This window comes from Aythya marila (assembly GCF_965140915.1).
Source record: "Aythya marila genome assembly, chromosome: 5".
In the NCBI taxonomy this organism is placed as follows: domain Eukaryota; kingdom Metazoa; phylum Chordata; class Aves; order Anseriformes; family Anatidae; genus Aythya; species Aythya marila.
In genome coordinates, this window is record NC_139046.1 from 53,041,337 (window position 1) to 53,064,964 (window position 23,628).

At 48.2% G+C, this 23,628-nt stretch overlaps 2 protein-coding genes across 2 annotated transcripts; one reads left to right on the forward strand and one right to left on the reverse strand.

The window, feature by feature from the left end:
* Positions 1-148: 148 nt before the first annotated feature.
* On the forward strand, positions 149-10,371 carry PSMC3 (proteasome 26S subunit, ATPase 3). The gene is made up of 12 exons (XM_082761474.1): positions 149-310; positions 404-484; positions 4,160-4,285; positions 5,378-5,482; positions 7,286-7,348; positions 8,302-8,439; positions 8,542-8,685; positions 8,907-9,055; positions 9,345-9,441; positions 9,601-9,746; positions 9,926-10,007; positions 10,130-10,371. Exons 1-12 carry the CDS (start codon positions 284-286, stop codon positions 10,238-10,240), a joined length of 1,269 nt encoding a protein of 422 aa, XP_082617600.1. The 5' UTR covers positions 149-283; the 3' UTR covers positions 10,241-10,371.
* A 614-nt stretch (positions 10,372-10,985) lies between these two features.
* Positions 10,986-21,648, reverse strand: LOC309878674 (transmembrane protein 178B-like). The gene is made up of 4 exons (XM_082761475.1): positions 21,227-21,648; positions 14,857-14,970; positions 13,519-13,656; positions 10,986-12,450 (listed from the first exon to the last, which is right to left on the reverse strand). Exons 1-4 carry the CDS (start codon positions 21,606-21,608, stop codon positions 12,206-12,208), a joined length of 879 nt encoding a protein of 292 aa, XP_082617601.1. The 5' UTR covers positions 21,609-21,648; the 3' UTR covers positions 10,986-12,205.
* Between the last annotated feature and the right edge of the window lie 1,980 nt (positions 21,649-23,628).

Consider the following 23,628-nt stretch of genomic DNA (forward strand, 5'->3'; position numbering starts at 1 on the left):
CGGGGAGGGGCAGCGCGGGGCCGGCTCCGCCCCGAGATGGCGGCGGGGCCATCACGCAGCACTTTTGGGACCGCGCCGCCCCCGCCCGCAGATTCGCCACGGCCGGGCGCGCTGCGGGCCGCGGGGGGAGAGAGGCTGTGAGGGAGGGTGGAGGGGTTGTAGGGACCCCGCACGGCCCCCGAGGGGTCGCCGCTAATTTTCGCCTCGGCGTCCGCGGAGGCAGCCGCGGGGAAGCGGCCGTGAGGAATCTGCGGCGGGGCAGCGGCCGCTGAGGGGAGGGAAGATGGCGTCGGTGTGGGACGAGTCTGAGGTGCGCGGCCGGGGCTGGGGGCTGGGGGCCGGGGGCTCGGGGCTGGGGGGCTCGGCGCGGGGCCCGCGGTGACGGTGCCGTTGTGCCCCGCAGGATGGCGTCGGCGAGGAGGTGCTGAAGATGTCCACGGAGGAGATCGTGCAGCGCACCCGCCTGCTCGACAGCGAGATCAAGGTAGCGCGGCCCGGCCCGAGCGGGGTGCGGGGAGCCCGCGGGGTCCCTGAGGCGGCCACAGCGGGGCGGGGAGCGGGCCCCGGCCGCTGAGGGGGGAATGAGGGGAAGGGGAGGGCCTGGGGAGGCCGGCCCGGCTCCCTCAGATCCTTCTCTTGCACTCCAGCCCCCTGCCCATCTGTGTCCCCTCAGCCCGGGTTATCGGCCCCTTTGCTGTAAGGGGGGCCCCAAACTGGGCACCGGCTGGGATCTAACAGCTGTTGAGTGCCTGCTTCCATCTGCTGGCTGCGCTCCTGTTGTCACAGCCCAGGGTGGTGTTTGCCACTTTTGCTGCCGTGGCACGTTGTGGGCTCACGCTGAGCCTGTTGTCCCGGGTCTCTTTCAGCAGAGCTGCTCCCCAGTCTGTGTCACCACAGGGTACGCTCAGTTCCCACATGCGGGGCTTTGCATTTGTCTTTGGTGGATTTGTGTGGTTCCTGCACACCTGTTCCTCCAGGCCCTCATGGTCCCTGTGAGTGGCAGCTCTGCCTGTGCCTGTATAGACCGTTCCCTCACATTTAGTGTCATCTGCAGATGTGATGATTTTGTGCTCCATCCCCTCATCTGGGTCACTCATAAAAAGGATAAAAAGAACCAGTCCTGGGGTAGACTTGTCCCAAGATCCATAGGGTGGTATCAGACCTATCCCATGTACAAATGCACTTAAAACTTTAAGCTCATCCCTACTACTCGAGGCTAGTATTATTGAGATAAATTACTTCATAAATTCTACAGGGCAACTTTATCCTGCTGCTTCAGGCTTTGCAAGTGTTTCTAACTTCTTAACTTAAAACACCAAAGATAAATTTGTGTCTTGTTTTTAAATTGCAGAATAGAGTGTGTAGTATAAACAGCCTCCATTTTGTAGTAAGAGCATCACTGACATGGTGGCAGAAATATTTATTGGCACCCTCCCGTCATGTGGTTTTCCTTCAGCATTTCCAATACTAAATTGAATCAAATTTATAAATTTTTATGTTTTTATATAATGCTTTCTTTATCACTGCCTGTAAAGGTTCTGCCCTGTGGATTATTGTGTGTTATACTTAAGTTTTTAGAGAAGAATGGATTTTCCATTAAACAGGACCAATTCAGGTGCAGTGAGTTCTGAGACCATTTGGGGTTACAGTCGGTGGGGCTCACACTGTGCTCTCAAACTGTGACAGTGACCAGGAAAGGGAGCAAAGCGCGTGTGGGTGTCCACCAGGTGGCACTGAGCACCACCTGTGTTAGGTACGACAGGCTTGGATGTAAACATGCTTACTGGTGGATGGTGATTACAGAGCTTTCTAATCTTTCAGCCGTTTTTCCTTCCAGTTAGTAGCAAAATCCACAGTAAAATTAAAATTATATAGTAAAATTAAAATTATATATTAGAATATATATAATATATATAAAATAAAATATAAAATATATATTATATATATTCTAATAAGAAGAAATTGTGCTCCCAATGTTGGGTTTGTGTGTTTTGTTGTCTTTTTTTTTTTTCTTATAGAAAGGTGTTATATCTTATTGAAGCCTAGGCCTAGGTCCTAGAACGTGTTTTGAGTAAATTCTGGAAGGTGTTTTGAGCAAATTTGCTGATGATATTAAACTGGGAGGAGTTGTGGACTCTGCTGAGGGTGGAAAGGCCTTGCAGAGAGATCTGGACAGATTGGAGAGCTGGGAGATCGCCAACCGCATGAAGTTTAACAAGAGCAAGTGCCGGGTCCTGCACCTGGGATGGTGCAACCCTGGCTGTGTGTACAGGCTGGGCGACAAGATGCTGGAGAGCAGCCCTGCAGAGAGGGATCTGGGGGCTGTGGTTGACAGCAAGTTGAACATGAGCCAGCAGTGTGCCCTGGGGGCCAGGAGGGCCATCCTGGGGTGTATCCAGCACCACATCGCTAGTTGGTCAAGGGAGGTGATTGTCCCACTCTGCTCCGCACTGCTGCGGCCTCACCTCGAGCACTGTGTGCAGTGCTGGGCACCACAGCACAAAAAGGATGTGAAACTGTTGGAGGGTGTCCAGAGGAGGGCAACAAAGATGGTGAAGGGCCTAGAGGGGAAGGTGTATGAGGAGCAGCTGAGGTCACTGGGCCTGTTCAGCCTGGAGAAGAGGAGGCTGAGGGGGGACCTCATTGCGGTCTGCAGCTTCCTTGCGAGGGGGAGTGGAGGGGCAGGCGCTGATCTCTTCTCTTTAGTGACCAGTGATAGGACCCGAGGGAATGGTGTCAGGCTGCAGCAGGGGAGGTTCAGGCTGAACATCAGGAAGAGGTTCTTCACTGAGAGGGTAGTTGCACACTGGCACAGGCTCCCCAGGGACAGAGTCACAGCACCAAGCCTGTCGGAGTTTAAGAAGCATTTGGACTATGCTCTTAGTCACATGGTCTGAATTTTTGGGTAGAGCTGTGGTGCCAGGAGTTGGATTTTATGATCCTTATGGGTCCCTTCCAACCTGGAAGATTCTACAATTCTAGGTTACTTCAAGGCATAAGCTACAGGTCATGAACTGAAAAAACAGCTCACAAATTTAAAGAGGCTCCGCAGGGCTATGAGGATGACCCTTTCACTGGGAGGGCAGTCAGGCAGTGGAACAGGCTGTCCAGTGAAGTTGCAGTCCCCATTGTGTAGTCCTATTCTTTGGCTCTGGTAATTAAAATTTTACAAGATTCAGTTGGGCTCAGTCCTGAGCTACCTGGTGGGAGCACACAGCTGGCCCTGCTCTGAGCAGGAGGTCGGGGCAGAGGCCCCCAGAGGTTCCTCTCAGCCCGAGTTGTCTGATGAGCCTGATGAGGACCTGGCTATCTTCCTTGTGGGATGCAAGTCATGGATATTACCCTAGTGTTGAATGTTTTGCTTTTGAGGAAAACGAGGAGGTTTTTTTTCCCTATGGAAGCAAGTGATAAGTTGGTTTCTCATATGATCTTGTAGAATGTAATGGCTTTATAAAAATGGCACCTGCATTTCTTTGTTCCACTGGGAGCAGCAGCAGTGCATCTCACTGCAAAAGTGCTGCTAGTCCTGCTACTCTCAGTAGACACGAGCCCTAATTCTGCCATTCCCCGTTCATACGTTGTTTGCTTTGATGCTTTATTGTGATTCTTTTAAGTTTAGGGAGTTTCAGGCTGCTTGTTCCTATGCTATTGCCTATAGTTTTATCAGTGTTCCAGTACCTGATTCTTCTTTAAATCAGCAGAAAGTAACTTTTAAATGGACGGATGTAGATGTGCACGTGTCTATGTTAAATTATCTGTGTATCTGTTTGTGTGTATATATATATATACATATAAAATACATATATACATATAATAGTAAAAAATAACAGTTTTATTGCAACCCTGTAGCTGCAACCCATATTGCAACCCTGTGAGCTGACATGTTGATTGGGCCGAATGTATCAAGTGACATTGGGAGGAAATTACTAAGGGGTATTGATTAGAGACCAAATGGACTGCATAGCTCTAACTCCTAACCAGTTTGGGCTATTTTGCTGTCTTCTCTTTTTCTATTATGTTTCCCTTTGTCTACACTGTCTCCTCAGACTTATGTTTTTAGAATTTCTGTGTGTTCTACTTCTAGAACAACACATACATTTTATATTGCCTTAGACTTCTGACGTTATTTCTACCTCTTTCTTCTGCATGCTGAATCCAGATCATGAAGAGTGAAGTGCTCAGAGTGACCCATGAGCTTCAGGCCATGAAGGATAAGATCAAAGAGAACAGTGAGAAGATCAAAGTGAACAAAACCCTGCCGTACCTTGTCTCTAATGTTATTGAGGTGAGAGCGGCGTGCTTTTCTGGAGCAGAGTGAGAAGTGTGCACAATTTATGTCAGGAGGGAGGAGGGCAGGGGAGCTCATTAGTAATTTGAGTCATGGCATATTCTCAAACCACTAATGATCCTGGAATCAGGGCTTCAGGTTTTTCTCTTGGTTTCATTTGTGACCTGCAAGTGCTTATCACTTGCCCATGTCTTGTCTGGGTCATTTCTCAGGGAGGTGTAAGCTGCTGGACATCTCTGCACAACACAGCTGTCAGGCACTGCTTTGCTTAGCATAGACTTGGATATGTGAAATCTGGCATGTGTTTTCCAAAAGTTGTGGCACGATGAATGGAAAGTGATGGCTCTGGTAATTAAAAATCTGTAAACTGTGCCCGGCTTTGCGTTAAGATAAGTTCTGTGGTTAAAGCAACAGTAGCTAAGAGACCCTAATCAGAAAGATTTTTATGAAAAAAGAAAGAAAGAAGAGAATGGATTGGAATTTACAACATTTAGAGAGTTTTATTCTTAACTAATAAGCACCAATAATAAGCACTAATAAGCACCCTGCTCATCCAAGGACTTGCTAACCAAGTCGTATGAATGCAAGAGGTTCTGTCCTTTAGCCACTTACACATCCACATTGTCGTGTGCCTGCTTTGTTCATTGTAAGAGGCCAGTTAAGTTTGCAAAAGCCTGGAGAAGGGCCAGATGCTACATTACATTTTTTTCGTAATTCAGTAATTTTGCTGATCTGCTTAAAAAAAAAAAAAAAAGGTGTTGGTGGTTCTACTTTTTAAAAGGGTGTTGTTTTGTACTTGTGTTTTCAAACTTAATGAGCTTAAGTCTTAATGTGAGCTGCTGTAATGGGAAAAGGAATCAGTGCCATTAGCTACTGCTTTGTTATGGGCTTGATAGTGTCTTCCTGTTTGCTGCTTCATGAGGAAAGGAAGAGATGAATTTTTATAGGGTACTTTAAAGCATTTAGGATTCTACCGCTAATGGATAACGGGAAGTTTTTTCCTACTCCATGTAGTTTAGAAGCATTAAATCTGGGGGCATGCTGCTAGCCTGATTATGTTACAAGGAATTCTCTCGCTCTGGTTTTCAGCTACTGGATGTTGACCCCAACGACCAGGAGGAGGACGGAGCAAACATTGACCTGGACTCCCAAAGAAAGGGCAAGTGTGCTGTCATCAAGACCTCTACGCGCCAGGTAAGAGCCATGTGCCCAGCGAGGTGCGAGGAACAACTAGGAATAACATCGGTCTGTTACTTGGTGAGGTTGGTCGCCTCACCGGTAGGGATGTAAATACAGCAGAGACGTTTAACGCTGCCTTTGCCTCTGTCTTTATCACTGATCGTGGGCCCTGGAGCCCTGAGCTGGAGGACCATGGCTGGGGAAATGATAAACTCCCAGCCAACCCTACACTTGTTTGGGATTTGCTGCTCCAGATGAGTGTGCCGAAGTCTGTGGGTCAGGTGGGATTCATCACAGGGTACTCAGAGAGCTGGCTGATGTCATCATAAGAGCTTTCTGTTATTTTTCAACAGTCTTGGGAATCTGGGGAGGTCTGAGCCAGCCAAGAAGCTGGCTAAATTTGCCCCAGTTTTCAAGAAGTGTAAGAAATACCCTGGTAATTACAGGCCCGTCAATCTGACTTCAGTGTCTGGTAAAATGATGGAGAAGATTACTCTGGGAGTTATTGAAAAGCTGCAGTCATTGGTCATAACCAGCACAGGTTCATGAGGGTGAAGTCCTGCTTAACTAACTTAGTGTTCTTTTACGATAAGGTTACCCATCTAGTTGGCCAAGGGAACCTAGATAATGTGATATTTAGTATTTTGATTTCAGCAAAGTTGTCAATACTGTGTCTCACAGCATCCTTCTGGACAAAATGCCCAGCACACAGCTAGACAAGTACCTAACGCAGTGGGTGAACAACTGGCTGATGGGTCAGGCTCAAAGGGCTCTGGTAAACGGGGTTACATTGGGCTGGTGGCCAGTCTCTAGTGGGGTTCCCCAAGGTTGCATTTAGGGATAGTTCAATGTTTTCATAAGTGATCTGGGTGCAGGATTTGAATGCATACAAAGTATGTGGGTAATACTAAATCAGGAGGAGCTGCTGACTCCCTTGAAGACAGAGAGGCCTTGCAGAGAGATTTTGACAAATTAGTGCTGAGCAATTGGCAACTGTGTGAAATTTAACACAGCAAGTTCTGGATTTTGCACCTGGGACAGGGTAATCCTGGACATATGTACTGAGAGACTGGGCAGCAGCCCTGTGGAAAGGGATCTGGGGGTTCTGGTCAATGGCCAGACATGAGTCACCAGCATGTCCTGGCAGCCAAAAGGGACAACCACACCCTGGGGTGCATCAGGCACAGCACAGCTAGCTGGTTGAGGGAAGGGATTGTCCTGTTCTGCTCTGTGCTGGTGCAGCCTCACCTTGAGTACTGTGTGCAGGTTGTGGCGCCACAGCGTGATATAAAGCTCTGAGAGAGTATCCAAAGGAGGGCTACAAAATGGTGAAGGGTCTGGAGGGCAAGATATGTGAGGTGTGGCTGAGGTCCCTTGCTTTGTTCAGCCCAGAGCAGAGCAGGCTGAGGAGAGGCCTCATGGCGGCCTGCAGCTCCCTCACGAGGGGAGCGGAGGGGCAGGTACTGAGCTCTGCTCTCTGGGGACAGGGACAGGACCCGAGGGGACGGCATGGAGCTGGGACAGGGGAGGGTCATGCTGGGGGTTAGGGAAAGGGTCTGCACCCAGAGGGGGTCGGGCACTGGGATGGGCTCCCCAGGGCAGTGGTCATGGCACTGAGCCTGCCAGAGTTCAGGTGGTTAGACAGTGCTATCAGACACGCGGTTTGAGTTTTGGGTGCTGCTGTGTGGAGCCAGGAGTTGGACTCAGCGGTCTCTGGGGGGTCCTTTCCAACTTGGTGTATTCTATGGGCCTGTGACTGTATGAGTGCTGAAAAGAGTCTTACTGTAGTACAGCTGGTTTTGCTTACCTTTCCTATAGACATATTTCCTGCCTGTTATTGGCTTGGTTGATGCTGAGAAGTTGAAGCCTGGAGACCTAGTGGTGAGTGATGTTGTGACTGTTAGGAATTTCAGAAAATTCCAAGTATCTTGTCCTTTAGAAAGGAGACAATCTGTCTAGATTATTTTGAGACCATTTCTATACTAAAATTCTAATAAAAATGAATATCATGGGTTTATTAATATTTGTAGTATAGAAAAGTAGTGGGGGGGGGTTATTTATATATATATAAAAATATATATGTGGGGGTATAGATATATATATGTATATCTATATACTTATATACTATATAAGTATAAACTATAAGTATATATATACTTATATATATAAGTATACTTATATATATACTATATATACTTATATATACTATATATACTATTATATATATACTATAATATATATAATACTATAATATATATAATATATATATTATATACTTATATAGTATATATAATATATTATACTTATATAGTATATAGTATATACTTATATACTATATAGTATATACTTATCGTATATACTTATATATATAAGTATACTTATATATTTACTATATATACTTATATATATACTTATAGTATATATAAGTATATATATATGCTATATAAGTATACTTATATATATAAGTATATACGATAAGTATATACTATATAAGTATATACTATATATACTTATATATATATACATATATATGTGTGTGTATATATATATATGTGTATATATTTATATGTATATATATATAAGTGCCCCAAATTTAGATATCTCCCTAGTAAGCTTTCTGTTAGCAATCTTTTGTACCATAAGTAAATTGGGCCTCTTCCTTTTAAAACATGCCCAATTTGTTGCGATGTTGTCCACCATGCCAAACTGTTGTGATTTGATGGCGTTAAGCTTGTTATCCCTGCATCCTTGCTGCGCAGAGGATCATCTCTGAATGTGTGTTCATTAACTGCTATCTGAAGGGCCTGTTAAAAGCAAAGAGCTTGTGTTTGCAGGGTGTGAACAAGGACTCGTACTTGATCCTGGAGACTCTACCCACTGAGTATGATTCACGGGTGAAAGCCATGGAGGTGGATGAGAGGCCCACAGAGCAGTACAGTGACATCGGGGGACTTGATAAACAAATCCAAGAGGTGATACCAGTGTGACCGAGGACAGCAGTCTTTGAACTCAAAACGGGCAGCCTGGATTCGTGGCGTTTGGTTTTATGTCTTAATACTTTTATTTTGCTGCAGCTTGTGGAAGCCATTGTCCTGCCAATGAATCACAAGGAGAAGTTTGAAAACTTGGGTATCCAGCCTCCCAAAGGAGTTCTTATGTACGGGCCTCCAGGAACAGGGAAGACACTTTTAGCTCGAGCGTGTGCTGCGCAGACCAAGGTAAAATGAACCTTAGAAAATGTACGCTGCTGTAGAATAGTAGCTGAAAAAGAGTAAGGACACATCCAAGGGGAAAGGGAGTATATCTACACACTGGTGTTACTTGGGAAGGTTGGGACTTTTTTTGTTTGCTTATTTGCTTGTTTTAATTAAGAGCTTGTGTAGTTCTCAGAACTGGCACTACTAAGAAACTAGACACAGGACTGTCTTTCACTTCCCAGGCTACGTTCCTGAAACTTGCTGGTCCACAACTTGTGCAGATGTTCATCGGTGACGGAGCTAAGCTGGTACGAGATGCTTTTGCTCTAGCCAAGGAAAAGGCTCCTTCCATCATCTTTATTGACGAATTGGATGCCATTGGAACTAAAAGGTGAGGTACAGGCCATGTTACAAAGCTCTTGGGCTGTCTAGCAGTCCCTTTTGCCTGTGTATGTGAGGGAAGTCAGGCTTAATGCACGGCCTGTTCAGAAACAGGGTAAAACAAAGCACAGATACAGTGTTTGCCACAGTCCTTGGGCTCAAAGCACATGTGCTTGAGTGCAATACATGAGCTTAACCAAGGCTGTGAACTGCAGTCATTCTGCCTTTTTATGTGATTAAAAACATAGGGGCAGGGTGGCCAGGTTCTAGCTGATTTCCCCCCCTTGTTTCCTCCTCAGGTTTGACAGTGAGAAGGCTGGCGATCGGGAGGTGCAGAGGACCATGCTGGAGCTGCTCAATCAACTTGATGGTTTCCAGCCTAACACACAAGTCAAGGTTGGTATCTAGCAGAGCACTACCAGGGGCCAGGGCATTTTAGCAGGGGAAGAAAAACAACATTAAAATTATGTCCACGGAATAAGCTGGGTAGATCCCTGGGGAGGAGAGAGGCCCATCCTCCAGGTGCCTCAGTCTGATCGCCGTGCTTCTACTTAGGTGATCGCTGCAACCAACCGAGTTGATATCTTGGACCCAGCTTTGCTCCGCTCTGGACGATTAGATCGCAAGATTGAGTTCCCGATGCCTAATGAGGAGGCCAGAGCCAGAATTATGCAGATCCATTCACGCAAAATGAACGTCAGGTATGGAAGAGGCATGACCCTGGGGCTGTGTTTGCCACTCACATTGGGGGTATGTCAGGGCTGTGGCGTGGTGGTAGGCACTCTACTGTGGTGAGAGTTCACTCGCGTCTTAAGGAATTGCTGTCCCTTGCTTCTGCTTGGGACGTGTGCTCAGACTTCTCCCTCCCTGCTCCTATCAGCCCTGACGTGAACTATGAGGAACTGGCGCGCTGCACGGACGATTTCAATGGAGCCCAGTGCAAGGCTGTGTGCGTTGAAGCGGTAAGTGTTCTCCTACAGCAGCCAGCACTGGTAAGGGGGGGATGAGAAAGCTCAAGTGGAGCACTTCATCAGAACTGATGCAGCGCTCACATGCCATCACTAAATACTGTCTTGTTGGGCAGGGGATGATTGCCCTCCGCCGTGGAGCTACAGAGCTCACCCACGAGGACTACATGGAAGGAATTCTAGAGGTTCAAGCAAAGAAAAAAGCCAATCTGCAGTACTATGCCTGATCTCTGCCCAGTCAAGGTTGTGGCCTTGGCAGAGCACAGGAGTAGACTGGACTGTACCCCTTTCTGTCTGGAAAAAATAAAGCATTTTTTCCCTCTAAAAAGGGTGATGTGTTGGGGCTGTCGCCCTTGCTTAGTGGTTCTACATCTACAAAAGGCAAGGGGAGACCCGTCTGTCCTCGGTGCCCGTCGTGCTGCCTTTGGAGCCTCCTGCTAGGACTGGATTAAATCCTGCTCTGCTGCTTCAGAATGAGGACCAACAGGTACTGTTGTACGTACTGCAGTAAGTGTACTTGGATATCTGCGGCTCAGACAGCATTCCCCCTTTTTACCTGTGCAGCCAGGGAACAGAGTGTACAACTTTGTTACGATCTTAGAATTCTTTTCAGCAAACACTCATTTTGCAGGGGAGAGGTGAACAGGATTCGCACATGAACGATGCTGTAACTATAGCATTTAAACTTAGCTCTGGAATATTTTACACCATATGTACGTGAGCTTTCTGGTGAGTCAGTCTGGTAATTAGTAGCAAAGAATTCACAATTACGTCCACTGAGCAAGTCTTTCAGTACTTTTAATGCCGGTTGAGAATTAAAACTTCCATTTAAAAATTACACTTTTCATAAATACACTGACTTTAGCATTAAGTATCTTACATGCCACTGTATTGTATTTGAAGTACAATGTAAACATCTCCAAATGCTGGCCATCTCATCTTTATCTGTGCAGTTTTTGGACACTTGGGAGAGGGGCAGGGATGTAAGGGAAGAAAGAATAGGTGAATGAAAGAAAAACGCACCCCAAAGTACTTTGGCTGATGTTCCTGAGTTAGCCCTAGTACTTGCACTGGTTCCAAGGTCCGTTTTAGAGGGAGCTTGTTCCAGTGGAGCATGCATGTTCTTGTCGTGCTGTGCTCAGGGGGCATTTGACATTATAAAGGGGTGGGTGGGTGGTGAAGTGAGCAGAAGCCACGTGTTCCTGAGGCAAATACACTGCAGTTCCTTTGGACGTGAATATTGGAGGGGGCTGTACATTCTGCTATTTCAGCAGTACTGCTATTTGAGCTCGGGGAAAATTACTCATCTCCTTTCACAGAACAGGAGTTGCACCCACAAGTTATTTGGGTGGTGAAAGTTGATCCCAGCAGCTCAAACTATGACTTACTTTCAGAAATGTACCCTGGCCTCTAGCTGAATTGTCACAAGCTGCATGTTGCATACATCTCCCCATTAAGCAAGGGGACATTAGCCAAACGAGTAACCTTACCTGTGGAAGAAGCTGAGGAAAACCTTCCCCTCCTCTCCTAAAGCCGGTAAGAAATTTTCAGAGGCTTGCTGTTCATTTACAGCAGGCTCCTTTTGGAAACAGCTTTAGTGGTGAGTAAATAGCTGATGCTACAGCATAGAATAGCACAGATATCTGCTTTAGATGAATTAATACTAATGATGGGCTAATTCTTTGGCCTAAACCTCGGCTTAGATCAAGGTTCTTTTGGGAAATGATGGCCTGAGCCAACACTAGACAAGTTTGTTGCAAAAGTGTTCAAGCCAACCTCACATAGCTCCTTCCCTAATTTGGGTCTGAATTACACAGACCTGCAGCAATAGAGTTGGTGCGTAAACATCCCTTACAACTGGACAATAACAGGACCGTGGAGGTACAGTTCAAAAAACAGCACAAAAGAAGACACAGCCTTGGACTTAATCCCTTGTAAACAGAAGAAAAACAAAAACAAAAACAAAAGAACTGTCCCCCTTTAAACCATCAATGAGCAAATCAGCAATAATTCAAACCTGGAGTTACTTGCAATGTCTGTGTCCACGACGCGTCTGTAGCAGCGTCCCACAGGCTGGTACTTCCCACCGCTATGGCACTGCTCCCACGCGCTGACGTGCCACCTCTTCCGGTGTTAACCCACGGCTCTGCCCAGGCTGCGCGTCCCAGAGTCTCTCCTCGCTCCCTCCGAGGTCACACGGCCCCGTTTTCTTGTCTGGGTTTTTGTACGGATGCCCGCGAAGTGTTGAGTGACGGGGCCAGTGTGCAGAGGAACCCCGCCAGCAGGGTGAGGCCCAGGCCTCCCCAGGCACAGAACATGGACCAGCCATAGCCATGACTGATGTCCTCTGGCAGCCCATAAACGTAGCGGGGATAGCGAGATAACTCAAAATTGATCCCGGCTACGCATGTGCAGAGTGAGATGATACAACACGTACCTGCAGGAGAAAAGCAAGAGGGTTCTACAGTGCCCTCGGGTTAATTATGCTGTTTGTTGTCTTCCCCCTAGGTATTGTAAAAGTCATTTTTCAAAAACAGGCATTACACCTTTTTCTACTACCCTTCCCAAATAAGCAATATTGTCTTAGCTAAAAAACAAAAAAAAAACAAAAACAAAAAAAGCCAAAGAACATTTTTAGCATGAGTCTGTCCAGTGCAAGTCCCTGAAGCAGGCAGCAGCAGTCACTGTTCGCTGTGAAAACATTGACTATAAAATCAAAGTGAAATGCTTCGGGAAAAACTGTGACACATTCCCCTCCCAATTTAACCATCTAATCCTTTTAGGTCATCTATCCTTTTAGGTCAGGGCTCACAATTCAAAGATTAGCTGTAGCTTCAAAAACCAGATACAATTGAGGCAGGGTAGAATTTAGCTCAATCACATCTACATTAATTGAGCTAATCAAGTCACACCAAGCAGCTCAATGGTGGCAGCTCTGCCTTTCAATTAAGAAAAAAAAAAACATGCCTCTACTTAAAAGTTGCCAATTTATTGCTTCCATTTAAAGAGTCAGCCTTGCAGCAACTCTGTAGCTCACCGTTTTGGTGCATTTGTTGCTACTATGCCCCTTTCAAGTAAACAAAAACTGGCCTAGTTTTTGAGGGCTGACATGAGCATCTGTGATCAGCCGCAAGGTGCTGTACGTTGATTATTTTCTTTAAGATTCCCTAGAGAAAATGATGAGCTGAGCTGCCTGACAGGAGCAGCCGGCTGCACGCAGTCAGGGCAGGCAAGAGGCCTGTGCTCACAGTCCCTGTGGCTACAACACACCACTCCCCAGAGCACGAGGTGTGCGCGTGTACAGCCAGGGCCACCCACCCAGGCACACGCACGCCCAGGTCCTGCCTGGTGCCAGAAGTGGCAGCCCCGTGCTGTGCCCATGGCTCGCTGCACTAACGAATCGCTTTGGGTTTGCTGCGGGGCTGACTCGACTTTAAGAGCACCTCCCCAGCCAACTGTGCTGACTGGTGGCACCAGGAACAGAACACACACGAAGCGCTCTCACCTCCCATCAGGAAGAGCAGCCCGGCCACGTACTGCATCAGCTCCTGCTGTTTGCAGCAGCCCAGCACGCCAATGATCCACCCAAACAGGATGATGGAGACGGCCATGCCGATGAAGCCAGCTGTCATCCTCCGCAGATCTGAGGAGAGAAAGCAGAAAATGCAGAAAGAAGAAATGAAGATGACGTCACCCAGACATGACAGCAGGGAGAAGAGTCTGGACAGATTTAAACTTGCTGTTGCTAAAGCTTGTACTTACACCTATGTGCTCCTCCTCCTGTAGCTTCCTTGCGAAAGTTTCAGTGCTACATGCAAATTACCTCTCAGCACCCAGCCAGCTGGCCTCCCTTCTGCTGGGCACTACAACTAGGAGCTCTCTTTCGCTGACCAAGAGCAGTACCGGCCAAACACTCCTCAGCATTGGCCAGAAGGGGCACGTTATGAATTCTGCAATGGTTTGTAAATGTCAGTACTGCAAAGGCTTGTGTGTGTGCATTTCTTTGTGAGTGTTGAAAACAGAAACCAAAGGAGGAAGGGGACGCTGAAGAGAAGTAAAGCACAGGAAGGCAGGCACCGTGAGGTGAAGACAGGAATAGTGGGAAGACAAGCAGACGGAAGATCAATACAGCATGAAGGTAACAACTACAGTAACAAACTCCAAAAATAAAACGCTTAGACAACCATGATATGAACAGCACCTCGTCATCCACAACACAAGCAGTGGTCCTGCCTCCTTGGGGTTCAGGCTGTAGCTGAATTTCCTCAGCACTGTGGCTCACGTGACTGTGGCTATGAAGCATTTTGTGAGGCAATGGGACCAAACAAGTACAGGGAGAAGCAGGAGCAGAAGAGCCTGATTAAATCGTTGTCAGCAACAGGCTACAGGTCAGTCAGCTGCGTGGGAAGGACTGAGGCACGAGGCAGCTTGTGGGCTGGGAGCCAGCGACAGGACAAACGGAGATGTTCCCTAAAAGAGCTGGTTGCCAGGGAGCTGCACCAGGTCGCTAGTGTGCACACAAGAAAATGCACCAAGCTCTGCACAGACGAGATGGTGACGCAGCACCTTCGCTGCAAGCCAGCTAGAAACTGCCCATCCCCAGATCCAGAATAAAGTTATACCTTGCAGCACACTTTTCTGTATTCCCATTTCACTTGCATAAGCCCCTCCAAATCTTACGTCCCTTTCCACTTGTACTGCCAGCTGCTTTCCCATTTCACTAACAAATAGGTATTTATACCTCTTTATACCTGTGAAGGGTATCTGATGTAAAGCCCTCACCTGGCATTACATTAAAGCATCACTAATCCAAACAGTCGTGTGCATCACTTGGGTTACTTACGGAGAGCGTGCCACTCGTCCTGCCGGATGGTGTTGGTGATGTTGATGGGTAAGTTGCGAGGCAGAGAGCTGGAGGTGTAGTGGTACTTCACTGCGGTGCAGCGCTGAATGACTCCTGCAAGGGAACACCAGTGTGAAACACGGCAAAATCCCCGTGCCTTGCACTTGCTGCTGAGTTGGCTGGCCCAGCAGAGCTTACACAAGGGAAGTCTTAGTTCGGTACCAGAGCAAATACCATCAAAAAAGAACCGTTTACTTCAGGGACTCAGATTAGGAGTGGAGGGAGCCTTGCTATAAGGAAACACTGGCTAAGGGGGAACCCTGCTACCCCAGGCAGGCCGCAGGAGGAAAAGCCTGAAGGTAAACAGCAATGACAGCCATCAAAAATGGATCCAGAAGACTCCTAGAGGAACTGGTACAACCTCTTTGGGATAGCTGAGGAGACAAGAACATGTCAGAATATGAACAGGACTGGTTTGTTTCTTAAGAGTACAGATTTCAATCACTTTCTGAAAATTTTGAATGAATGCTAAAAAGTGAATTGAAAGGGAGAAAAGTTTGAATCTAATCCAGTAGTCATTTGCTCTTTGCTTTATTTTTGATGGACAATAGTACCCCTTCAGGCTTGTTTCCACCATAGCTTAAAGTAAAGTGTATCCCTGATGCAAACGTGAACCTACATACATGCTCTTCTCAAAGGGAATTTTTAGTTTAGAAAACAGAGGAGAGGAAATAAACATGGATAGTGGGGAGGGAGAGACCAGTCAGAAAGGTAACAAAGCTAAATAGCACAAAAAGTTCCCCTTAAACAATGGCCACAGGTCATTACTGGCACTTGAATGCTGGGGCAGAAGAACCACTCGAAAACAATCAGCTGGCCAGTGAGCTAATTAAGCTGGTGAACAATCACTAGCAGAGAGCTGCAGACTCAGTGACCAGCTTTGCAAAAGATGAAAGAAAACCCAGGAGAAGAAATGAGCTTTGAGCTGCTCCCGTAGCAGTGGGAAGCCTTATTTTGTTCTCTAACAGCACTCCCTGGGTTGGCACTGAGCGGTTCCTGCAAGGAGGAAGCCCCCACTTCACAAGGCCGGGAGGAGTGCACACAAGACCCAGCCAACTCCAGCGACCACGCCAGGGAGGGGAAGGTGATCTGAAGTTCCTCACGTTAATAAAACAGTGACATTTCTTACTGAAGTCGAACAAGCAGACATGCAAAGCACGTGCCCCAAAGAGGGAAAAGCCCAACGCTAGATTTCCACACAAAGCAGCAAAGCACTGCAAGCGGGCTCCTGTCCTCGGGTGCGCTCCCCACTGCCTCCCGAGCCACAGGGAAGCTGCCCGACCTGCCCCATGTGCCTCTCCCTGCTGAGCAGGGCACCCGCCTGGCGGCTGTTTTGGAATGGGTCTGTAGGGCTGCCTGAGAACATCTGTTCCACATTGCTACAACAGTTTGCATATGGAATAAAGTAAAACCTCCACCTTCTTATACAAATCCGGTTGCTCAGACATTTTCAAATAGCAGTTCATTCTGGTTCTGGTTTAAAAAACTTTACTCCTCCTAATCCGTTCTCCAGAATTCAAAGTGCTGACTTTATGTAGGCAGCACATAAGCCCGTATTAAAACAGCACGGTTGCAAAGTGAAGAGCTCAGGAGATGGAGAATTCCAGGGTTTATGGTGCCCACTAAGCTCAGCTCTGACCCCTGATCCACAGACCTGGTGACAGCCTCTGATAACGCCACCATAAGCCAGTCTTCCTCTAAGATCCTGAGTGTGGGATGGACCCATTCTGGTGTGAGCCACAAGCAAAACAAGGGTGGCCACTCACTGTAGGTCCCTTTTCCATGTGATAAAAAAAGCTGAAATACGTAGGCAAGAGTCAGAGGATCAGGTAAGTGGTAAGAGTGATCTCACAGCTGAACGTGACCCACTTTCTCCCACAAAATTATTGCATGCACCAAGGCAAGCCTCAGTAGCCAGGTTTTGCAACTGCAGTGACAAGTTCACGTGTCCAGTTTGGTCAGGTCTAAGTCTGATTAGCAGAGACACCACGCACTCAAATACACACAAGCACTTCACGGGGCTGCATTTAGCAGTGTAACACCTTGTTCTCTAAGTGCTCACAGAAAAAAAGAAAACCACAAAGTAACTACAAAATCAAATGCATTCCAAAGGTACCCTGATTAGTCCTTTGTCTTAAGTCCTTACACAGCTGAAATCATAGGCTATAAAATAGGGAGAGCATCCTGTCCTCCATTTCAGAAACCTGCCAGCAAAGTCATTTTGCTTTTGTTTTGTGCTGCTCAGAAAAGCAGCACAGAAAAGCCTGCCAAAATTAAAAAGTTTGCCTTCAGGCAAAGGTTTGAATAGAACAGAGTAGCGTGGTGAACAAGGAGGACAAAAATTAAGGGAGCGCTGTTGGTTTTGGCACACAAATAATTTGAGAATGCAGGACAGAAGGGGACACGCGCTTGAGAGATTCTATTATCATACGGTCTATGTACAAGAAAAAGGTTACGCGGGCAGCCTGATCCTAGCAGTTCTTAGGGGCATTAAAAGAACATTATGAAAGTTGCACTGCATGTGCAATTTTCTTGATTAAAAAATAAACATGAGAAGCAGCGAAGTGCATCTGGCAGTGTCACATTGACACGTTCATGGCCAACCCACACGACTGTAGCCTCCCACTCCAAGGCTGTTTCTCACACCTTGCCCTCACATCCTTTTCCCTCAGGGCTGCAGCTGCAGACAGGTTTCCCTCCTGTGACCTCTCACTGCCCTTGGGGCACCACACCTCTGTGTCCCTGGATGCATTCTTTTTCCCCAGCTGAGCACTGAGGCTGGGCAAGACCAGAGAATGCTGGCTATGAAGAATTTCCGGACCCCAGATACCCAGGCAGAGCACAGGCCCCTTGTCCCTTGGCTGCCACACACCTGGAAAGGGAGATCTGGACCCACTGTAACACATGGAGTTTGTAGTCCTTGGCTCTGCGCACCGATTTTTTCTCAGTTTAGTCTCCAGCTCTCTCTGCCTTTGAAATGTGTGTGCCAGTGCTACTAGGAGGAGATGGAAGGCCCTCTCCTCACCACGGGTGAGGCCAGGGGTGGCTACCGCTGAGCTCCCAGCGCCAGCTCTGGCCCTCCCCTGTTTCCTGCCCCAGCACCAAGCAGCCTCAGCAGCCCCCTGGCCTATTCCGGCTATTTTTCCCCATGACTGCTCCTCACCTCACAGCTCTGGATCACTTTGTCCACACCGCTGCCCAAAGCCCTCTAGATCTGGTAAATCAAATTTCTTTTTAAAAAATACAGCTCTTAACAACTATAGTTATTAACAGATCGTACTTACCAATGGCCACGACTAAACAGCTTGAGTTTACTAAATATCCTGCTCTAACACGAGCTCTGCTCTAACCTATCCTAACCTATCCTATGCTCTATCCTGCTCTAACACAGCCACTCCTGTAACTCTTCCATTTTCTCACCAGCTGGAAAGCACAGGGAATACAGACACTGGGATGGAGCAGTTTTCTTTTAAGGGCCTCCCTCCTGCCACAAACTGCAGTGTTCCCCTGCTTAAGCATATGGTAGTTCTCACCTTCTCAGCTACGTCATGATACTAACAAGTCATTTTTACCCAGCACGTGCGAGACCCACCAATCCCATCCCTCAGTCTTTTCAGAACAAGCTTGAAAAGCAATAAAAAGAACAGTTTATGAACAGTGATGAACATTTTTTGGTTTTCATTCCTTCAACTTACTCGTGTACAAATGCACATTGTTCAAAAGAACCCACCAAGTTACCCAAAGCAGCCCATTGGAACTGATCTTTCCTAATTAATCATTTTCTACAGTCACCACTTCGCAAACACTGTTTCTCGTATTGATAGACAAGACCACTAAACAGCGTATAATGAGTCCCAGCAGGACCTCGCCACGAGTTCTCCATGCAAAATGATTTTGTTGCCGTCTCCAGGGTGGAATGCACTGAGCCCAGGCATTATTCGATGAGGCACATTGCTCAAGTTCTCATGCTCACAGAGACTGCCCCTACACACAGAGACCCTCTCATTTTACCCACCATGTGGTTCAGTTCTTTGGCTGCTATCTTGTACTAATTGCTAATCTCCATTTTCCCCTTTTCATCTGTCCATTTTTTTTAACCTCAATGGTATTTTTAAAGTCAAACTGTCTATTTTTCCACAGATCCAAAATAGCAATGTTGCTTTTTAAGGAAACACCCACACATTATTTCCCTCTTCCATTTAAACTTTTCCCACCTCTCGGTTTTGCTCCGTGTTTTTTGACTCCTGCCTTTTCCTTTTAAGCGTATAAAGCAAGTATATAAATTACATATGTAAACATATCCATCTATATGCATCACCAGCTAAAATGCTCAAGTATTGAAGTTTCCACAGCACTTAGTTTGCATTAATAGCAATAGATAAGGATTAGACTAGAAATCTGCAGGATTATCTAAACAGAAAAAGACACTTACGGATTTAAGTAATTTAATCAGCACTCAAGAGAAACCCAGAAAGAAAATAAACCTTACTCCAGAGATGCTAGAAAATGAAGAGTGGAAACCTTAATCAAAATGCCACTGGACTTGCACAAAAATTACTTACTCCTCTGTCACTAAAGCCTATAAAAATCTCTACTCTTGAGACTATCGAGAACAGAAGGAGGTATCACGCATCACCAAAGGGCTAGCTGAAAACTTAGCGCTAATTGAAGAGAAAGTAGGACACTCGGAGGAGCACAGTAGTGAGCTTCAGCTCACACTAGGATAAAAAGCCCATTTGCTTCTCTTTGGAAGGCATCTAGTAGCATTCTTGAAATAACAGCACAACAACAGCCACCCCTGACCATCGGCTGGAAAAGGCTGCTTAATCATAGCTGTCAGAAAAAAGATAGACACAGTGAGAACACGGAGAGGCTGCTAGAAAAGCAGGTCAGGGGAGGGGATAAGACGAGAGTCATATCTATTTAAAGACCTGACTCCACAAGAACTATTATTAATAATTTTCCTTCTATAAGATGATACCTAAATCTGTACAGCAGCAACGTAGGCAGAGAATACAAGGAAGCAAGGTTTGCAGGGAAAGGCAATGTCCTCTATTAGAACAGCTGAAGGAAAAAAAATAAAGTAGAAGGAAAATCTTTTGTATTTGGAATCTCTCCAGTTTAACACATTGGGCCCTAAGGAAGATCACGGACCACTCTGTAACACCCTCACACATGCAGAACGTAGACTCTGGCCTCTACACCCGACAGCAGTAGTGTTGGCAAAATCCCTCAAAAACAGAAGTATTGAGGGCCAAAGTAGTATTCCCATCCCTTCCCCCACCCTTTGCTAATCTCAGTAGAAGCTGAAAGCATTTGGTTTGCTATGAAGCAGAAAAACAGATAAACATTTTACATCATAGGGACAATTAATAGAATGAAATTAATGAACTGCCTTTTAGCGAAATGAGATCAACACGGAAATAAAAATGAAAATGCATAAAATGGATGCTAGGAGATTAAATAGAGGAAGAAGGTAATCACAAAGCACTGGAGTTTCTAAAAGTAAGAGTCACTGCTGTGCGTTGGAAAGAACGGACAATGACGAGCTGAGCCTCGCAGCGCCAGTCTATCCATCCTCCGCTGTGCGGGATTGGTGTCACAGTTGGAAGCCACACTGAAGAACTGCTTCTGCTTTCTTAAGATAGCATTTCCATTTTGTGCCTCAATGGAAGCACTTCTCCCAACTCCTACTCTCCCTGTACCAATATGTACCTTCTGGAACACGAAGTCCTGCTATTTATCATTAATCACGCACAGTATTTTTTCCCCTAAGCTTATTTTCTATGACATTTATGTTGACTTGGCGGGTCAGCCCGCTACATTATTTGTGCTACCCAGCCCAGGAATTTTATCCATACTCCACAAACTGCTGGGCTTTGCACTGCACCACGATGGCATCACATTCACAGCTTTCTCTCCTGTCGCACCTGGAGCCCTGGGTGACCCAGCCGGACACACACCAGTCACCGTGAAGGTCTGGCCATCCCCTGCAGCAGCGTGAAGCCCCCTAGGCTACAAGAGGCACAACAGGTCCCCATCTCCTTGCCACGCACAGCACAGAGCTGCACACAGCCCCGCACGTTCCTATGCGCTCAGCAGCGCGGTGCCGGGGCCACAACGCCCAGCAGCACCCTGCCCGAGCACCAAGCCACGGGAGGGGCTGTCGAGGAGCGGGTCCCACCCGGCGCTGCGGCCCCCGAGGTGTGGAAACGGGGCCCCGGGAGCGGCTCGGGGCCCTCCGCACCGCGGCCGCCGCGCTCAGCACCACGGACAGCAGCGGGCCCGGGGCCGCGCCCGCTCCCCTCACCTTTCCGGATGAGCTCCTCGCTGTCCGGCTCGTAGCCCGCGCGGTGGCAGCGCCTCCAGAGCCCCGAGACGGTGGAGTTGAAGCGGCGGCCGCAGTGCGAGTCCAGCGCGGCGGCGGCGGCGGCGGCCGGGGCGGGGGCCGGGGGCCGGCCGGGCAGCAGGGCCCGCGGGGGCCGGGCGCGGAGCGGCAGGTGCGAGCTGGGCGCCGACATGGAGCCGGGCGGGTCGCTGCGCTTGTGGCCGAAGCCGCGGCAGCGCTCGCGGTGGCGCCGCGCGTCCGTCTCGTACCAGGAGTCGGTGCCGATGGCCACGGCCAGCAGCGCCAGGGCGGCGGCGGCCAGCAGCAGCCCGCAGCCGCTCAGCGCCTGAGCCGCGGCCGCCATCTTACCGCGCCGCGGGCGGCGGGGGCGGGCGCTTCCCTGCGGGCCGCCTGGGGGCCTCCGCCCGCCGCGACGCCCCCGGAAGGGAAACGGGGCCGGCGGAGCCCGCTCCGCGCCGCCGGGACGGGCTCGGCTCCCGGGGCGGCCCCCAGCGCCCCCCCGGCCCGGCACGGCCCGGCCCGAGGCCGCTCCCCTCACGGGGCCCTGAGGGCGCCGCTCGCCTCACGAGGCGCGAGGCTGCGCGCGCGGGGTAACGGTCGCGGGCCCGGCAACGGCCGCCAGGTGAGGAGAGGGGGCGGGGCGGGGCGGGGCCGGGCCGCTCCTCGCCTCAGGGCGGCCGCCACACGGCCCCCAGCCCCCGGGCATGGCGGGGAGTTCTGAGGGTCCTGCCTGCCTTCCCCCGTTATTGGAAAATAAGGGTTGGAGAGCTGGAAGCGTCGCCCTGTGGTACACGAGGAGAAGCAGCGAAAGCCAAGCCCTGGCCATGCTGCATTTAACCCAAGGGCACCGCATCCCGTTGGGTCCTGCCTCGTTCCCCTAGCTGCAGCGCTGTCCCCACAGCCAGATTTTAGGGCATCACCTTTTCGAAGCTGGCTTCCAGCTACAGCAAGTCAAAATTAAAACAACGTCCCCATTTCTGACACCTTTGACCTTGATATAAATACCTTAATTTGCCTGCCTGCAGCAACTGCCCACCTGTAGGAGATTTTGGTCCTGACCCTCCCAGCTGTGCTCAGCGCCCCCAAACTGCCCCCCACAGCCCGGCTCCCAGGGGCCCTGCTGAGGGCAGACGCTGCTTTTCTCCCCAGAGAACCATGCCTGGTGGGAACACGCAGCAGCCATGCATAAAGCTTGCTTTTGCCACATTTCAGCACGCTTCTCTCTTCAGCAGCGCGGACTGGACAGATGGGATTACCAGCCACGCAGCTGCACAGTCGTGCCTTGAAGGCAGGCAAATTGAAAGGAACTGACAGGGCTGCTGCTAAAGGAATTTTCTTACACATACCAGCTAAATTACAAGTCTTCCACATCAAGAGTGAAAAATAATTTTCAAACAATTGCTGCTCTACATAACACAAGATCCTGCAATTACGACAGCTTCCTTGTAGAAAGATGAAAATATTCATGTCTCCTAAATCTGCCATCCTATCAAATCCCCCTGCTTTCCACATCAGTTCCTCAGGCTACAGCCTCAGAAGACTGGCTCTGGCTAGAGCATCACCCTTAAACAGTTCCAGGTGTTGTTCCCCTCTGCCTTACAGCAATCATGCAAGAGCCACTGAACGAGGCAGCTGACTTACATTACTTTCAAGAAAAAGGGGTTGGGGGAGGGAAGCTCAGAGCACAGCCCCACAGACAACCAAAGAGGGCAGCACAGTGAAGCCAGGGACAGAAATAACAAAAGCTAGATTGCTGCCAAAGCCCCTGTACCACCATCAGATCATGCCCTTGATCACCTACCTACCTGTCTACATTCTTCCAGCTCTAGGGTTATCTTTTTCCTTCTTCTTAAAGAAGTCTTCTGTAAGAACCAAGAGTCATTTCCTACTATTCAGCATTTATAGCCTGAAAATCTTTCAGCTTAAGAGTGGGATAAGACCTGCTTTGAACCTATGTGTTTGAAGGGTAAAGAAAATCCCTTTACTCCCTTCTGGGCTCCTCCTATACATGACATTTGATGCCTTTGTCCCATATGTCAGGTAACCAGCTTAGCCCTAAGTGCTGAGGAGCATAACTACCAGACAGGCTTTGAGTTTTTACTTGAAAAAAGTATCACTAATCACAAAGTATGTTTGCCAAACTCCAAGTAGTAGTCAGTTACCATGCAAGTTCTCTGCTCAACTAGGAATAACTCACCTGGTGATACTTTTCAGGGAACACAGGCTGGCAACCAAGAATTTTGATCAGAACACAGCGTTCCTGGCCCAGGGTGCCATGGCAGCAGATACAGCAAACTGGGTTAGAAACTTTTCTTACAATTGTGAAAGTCAGAGCAGTAAAGAACAGGGTCAGGCTCCAGAAT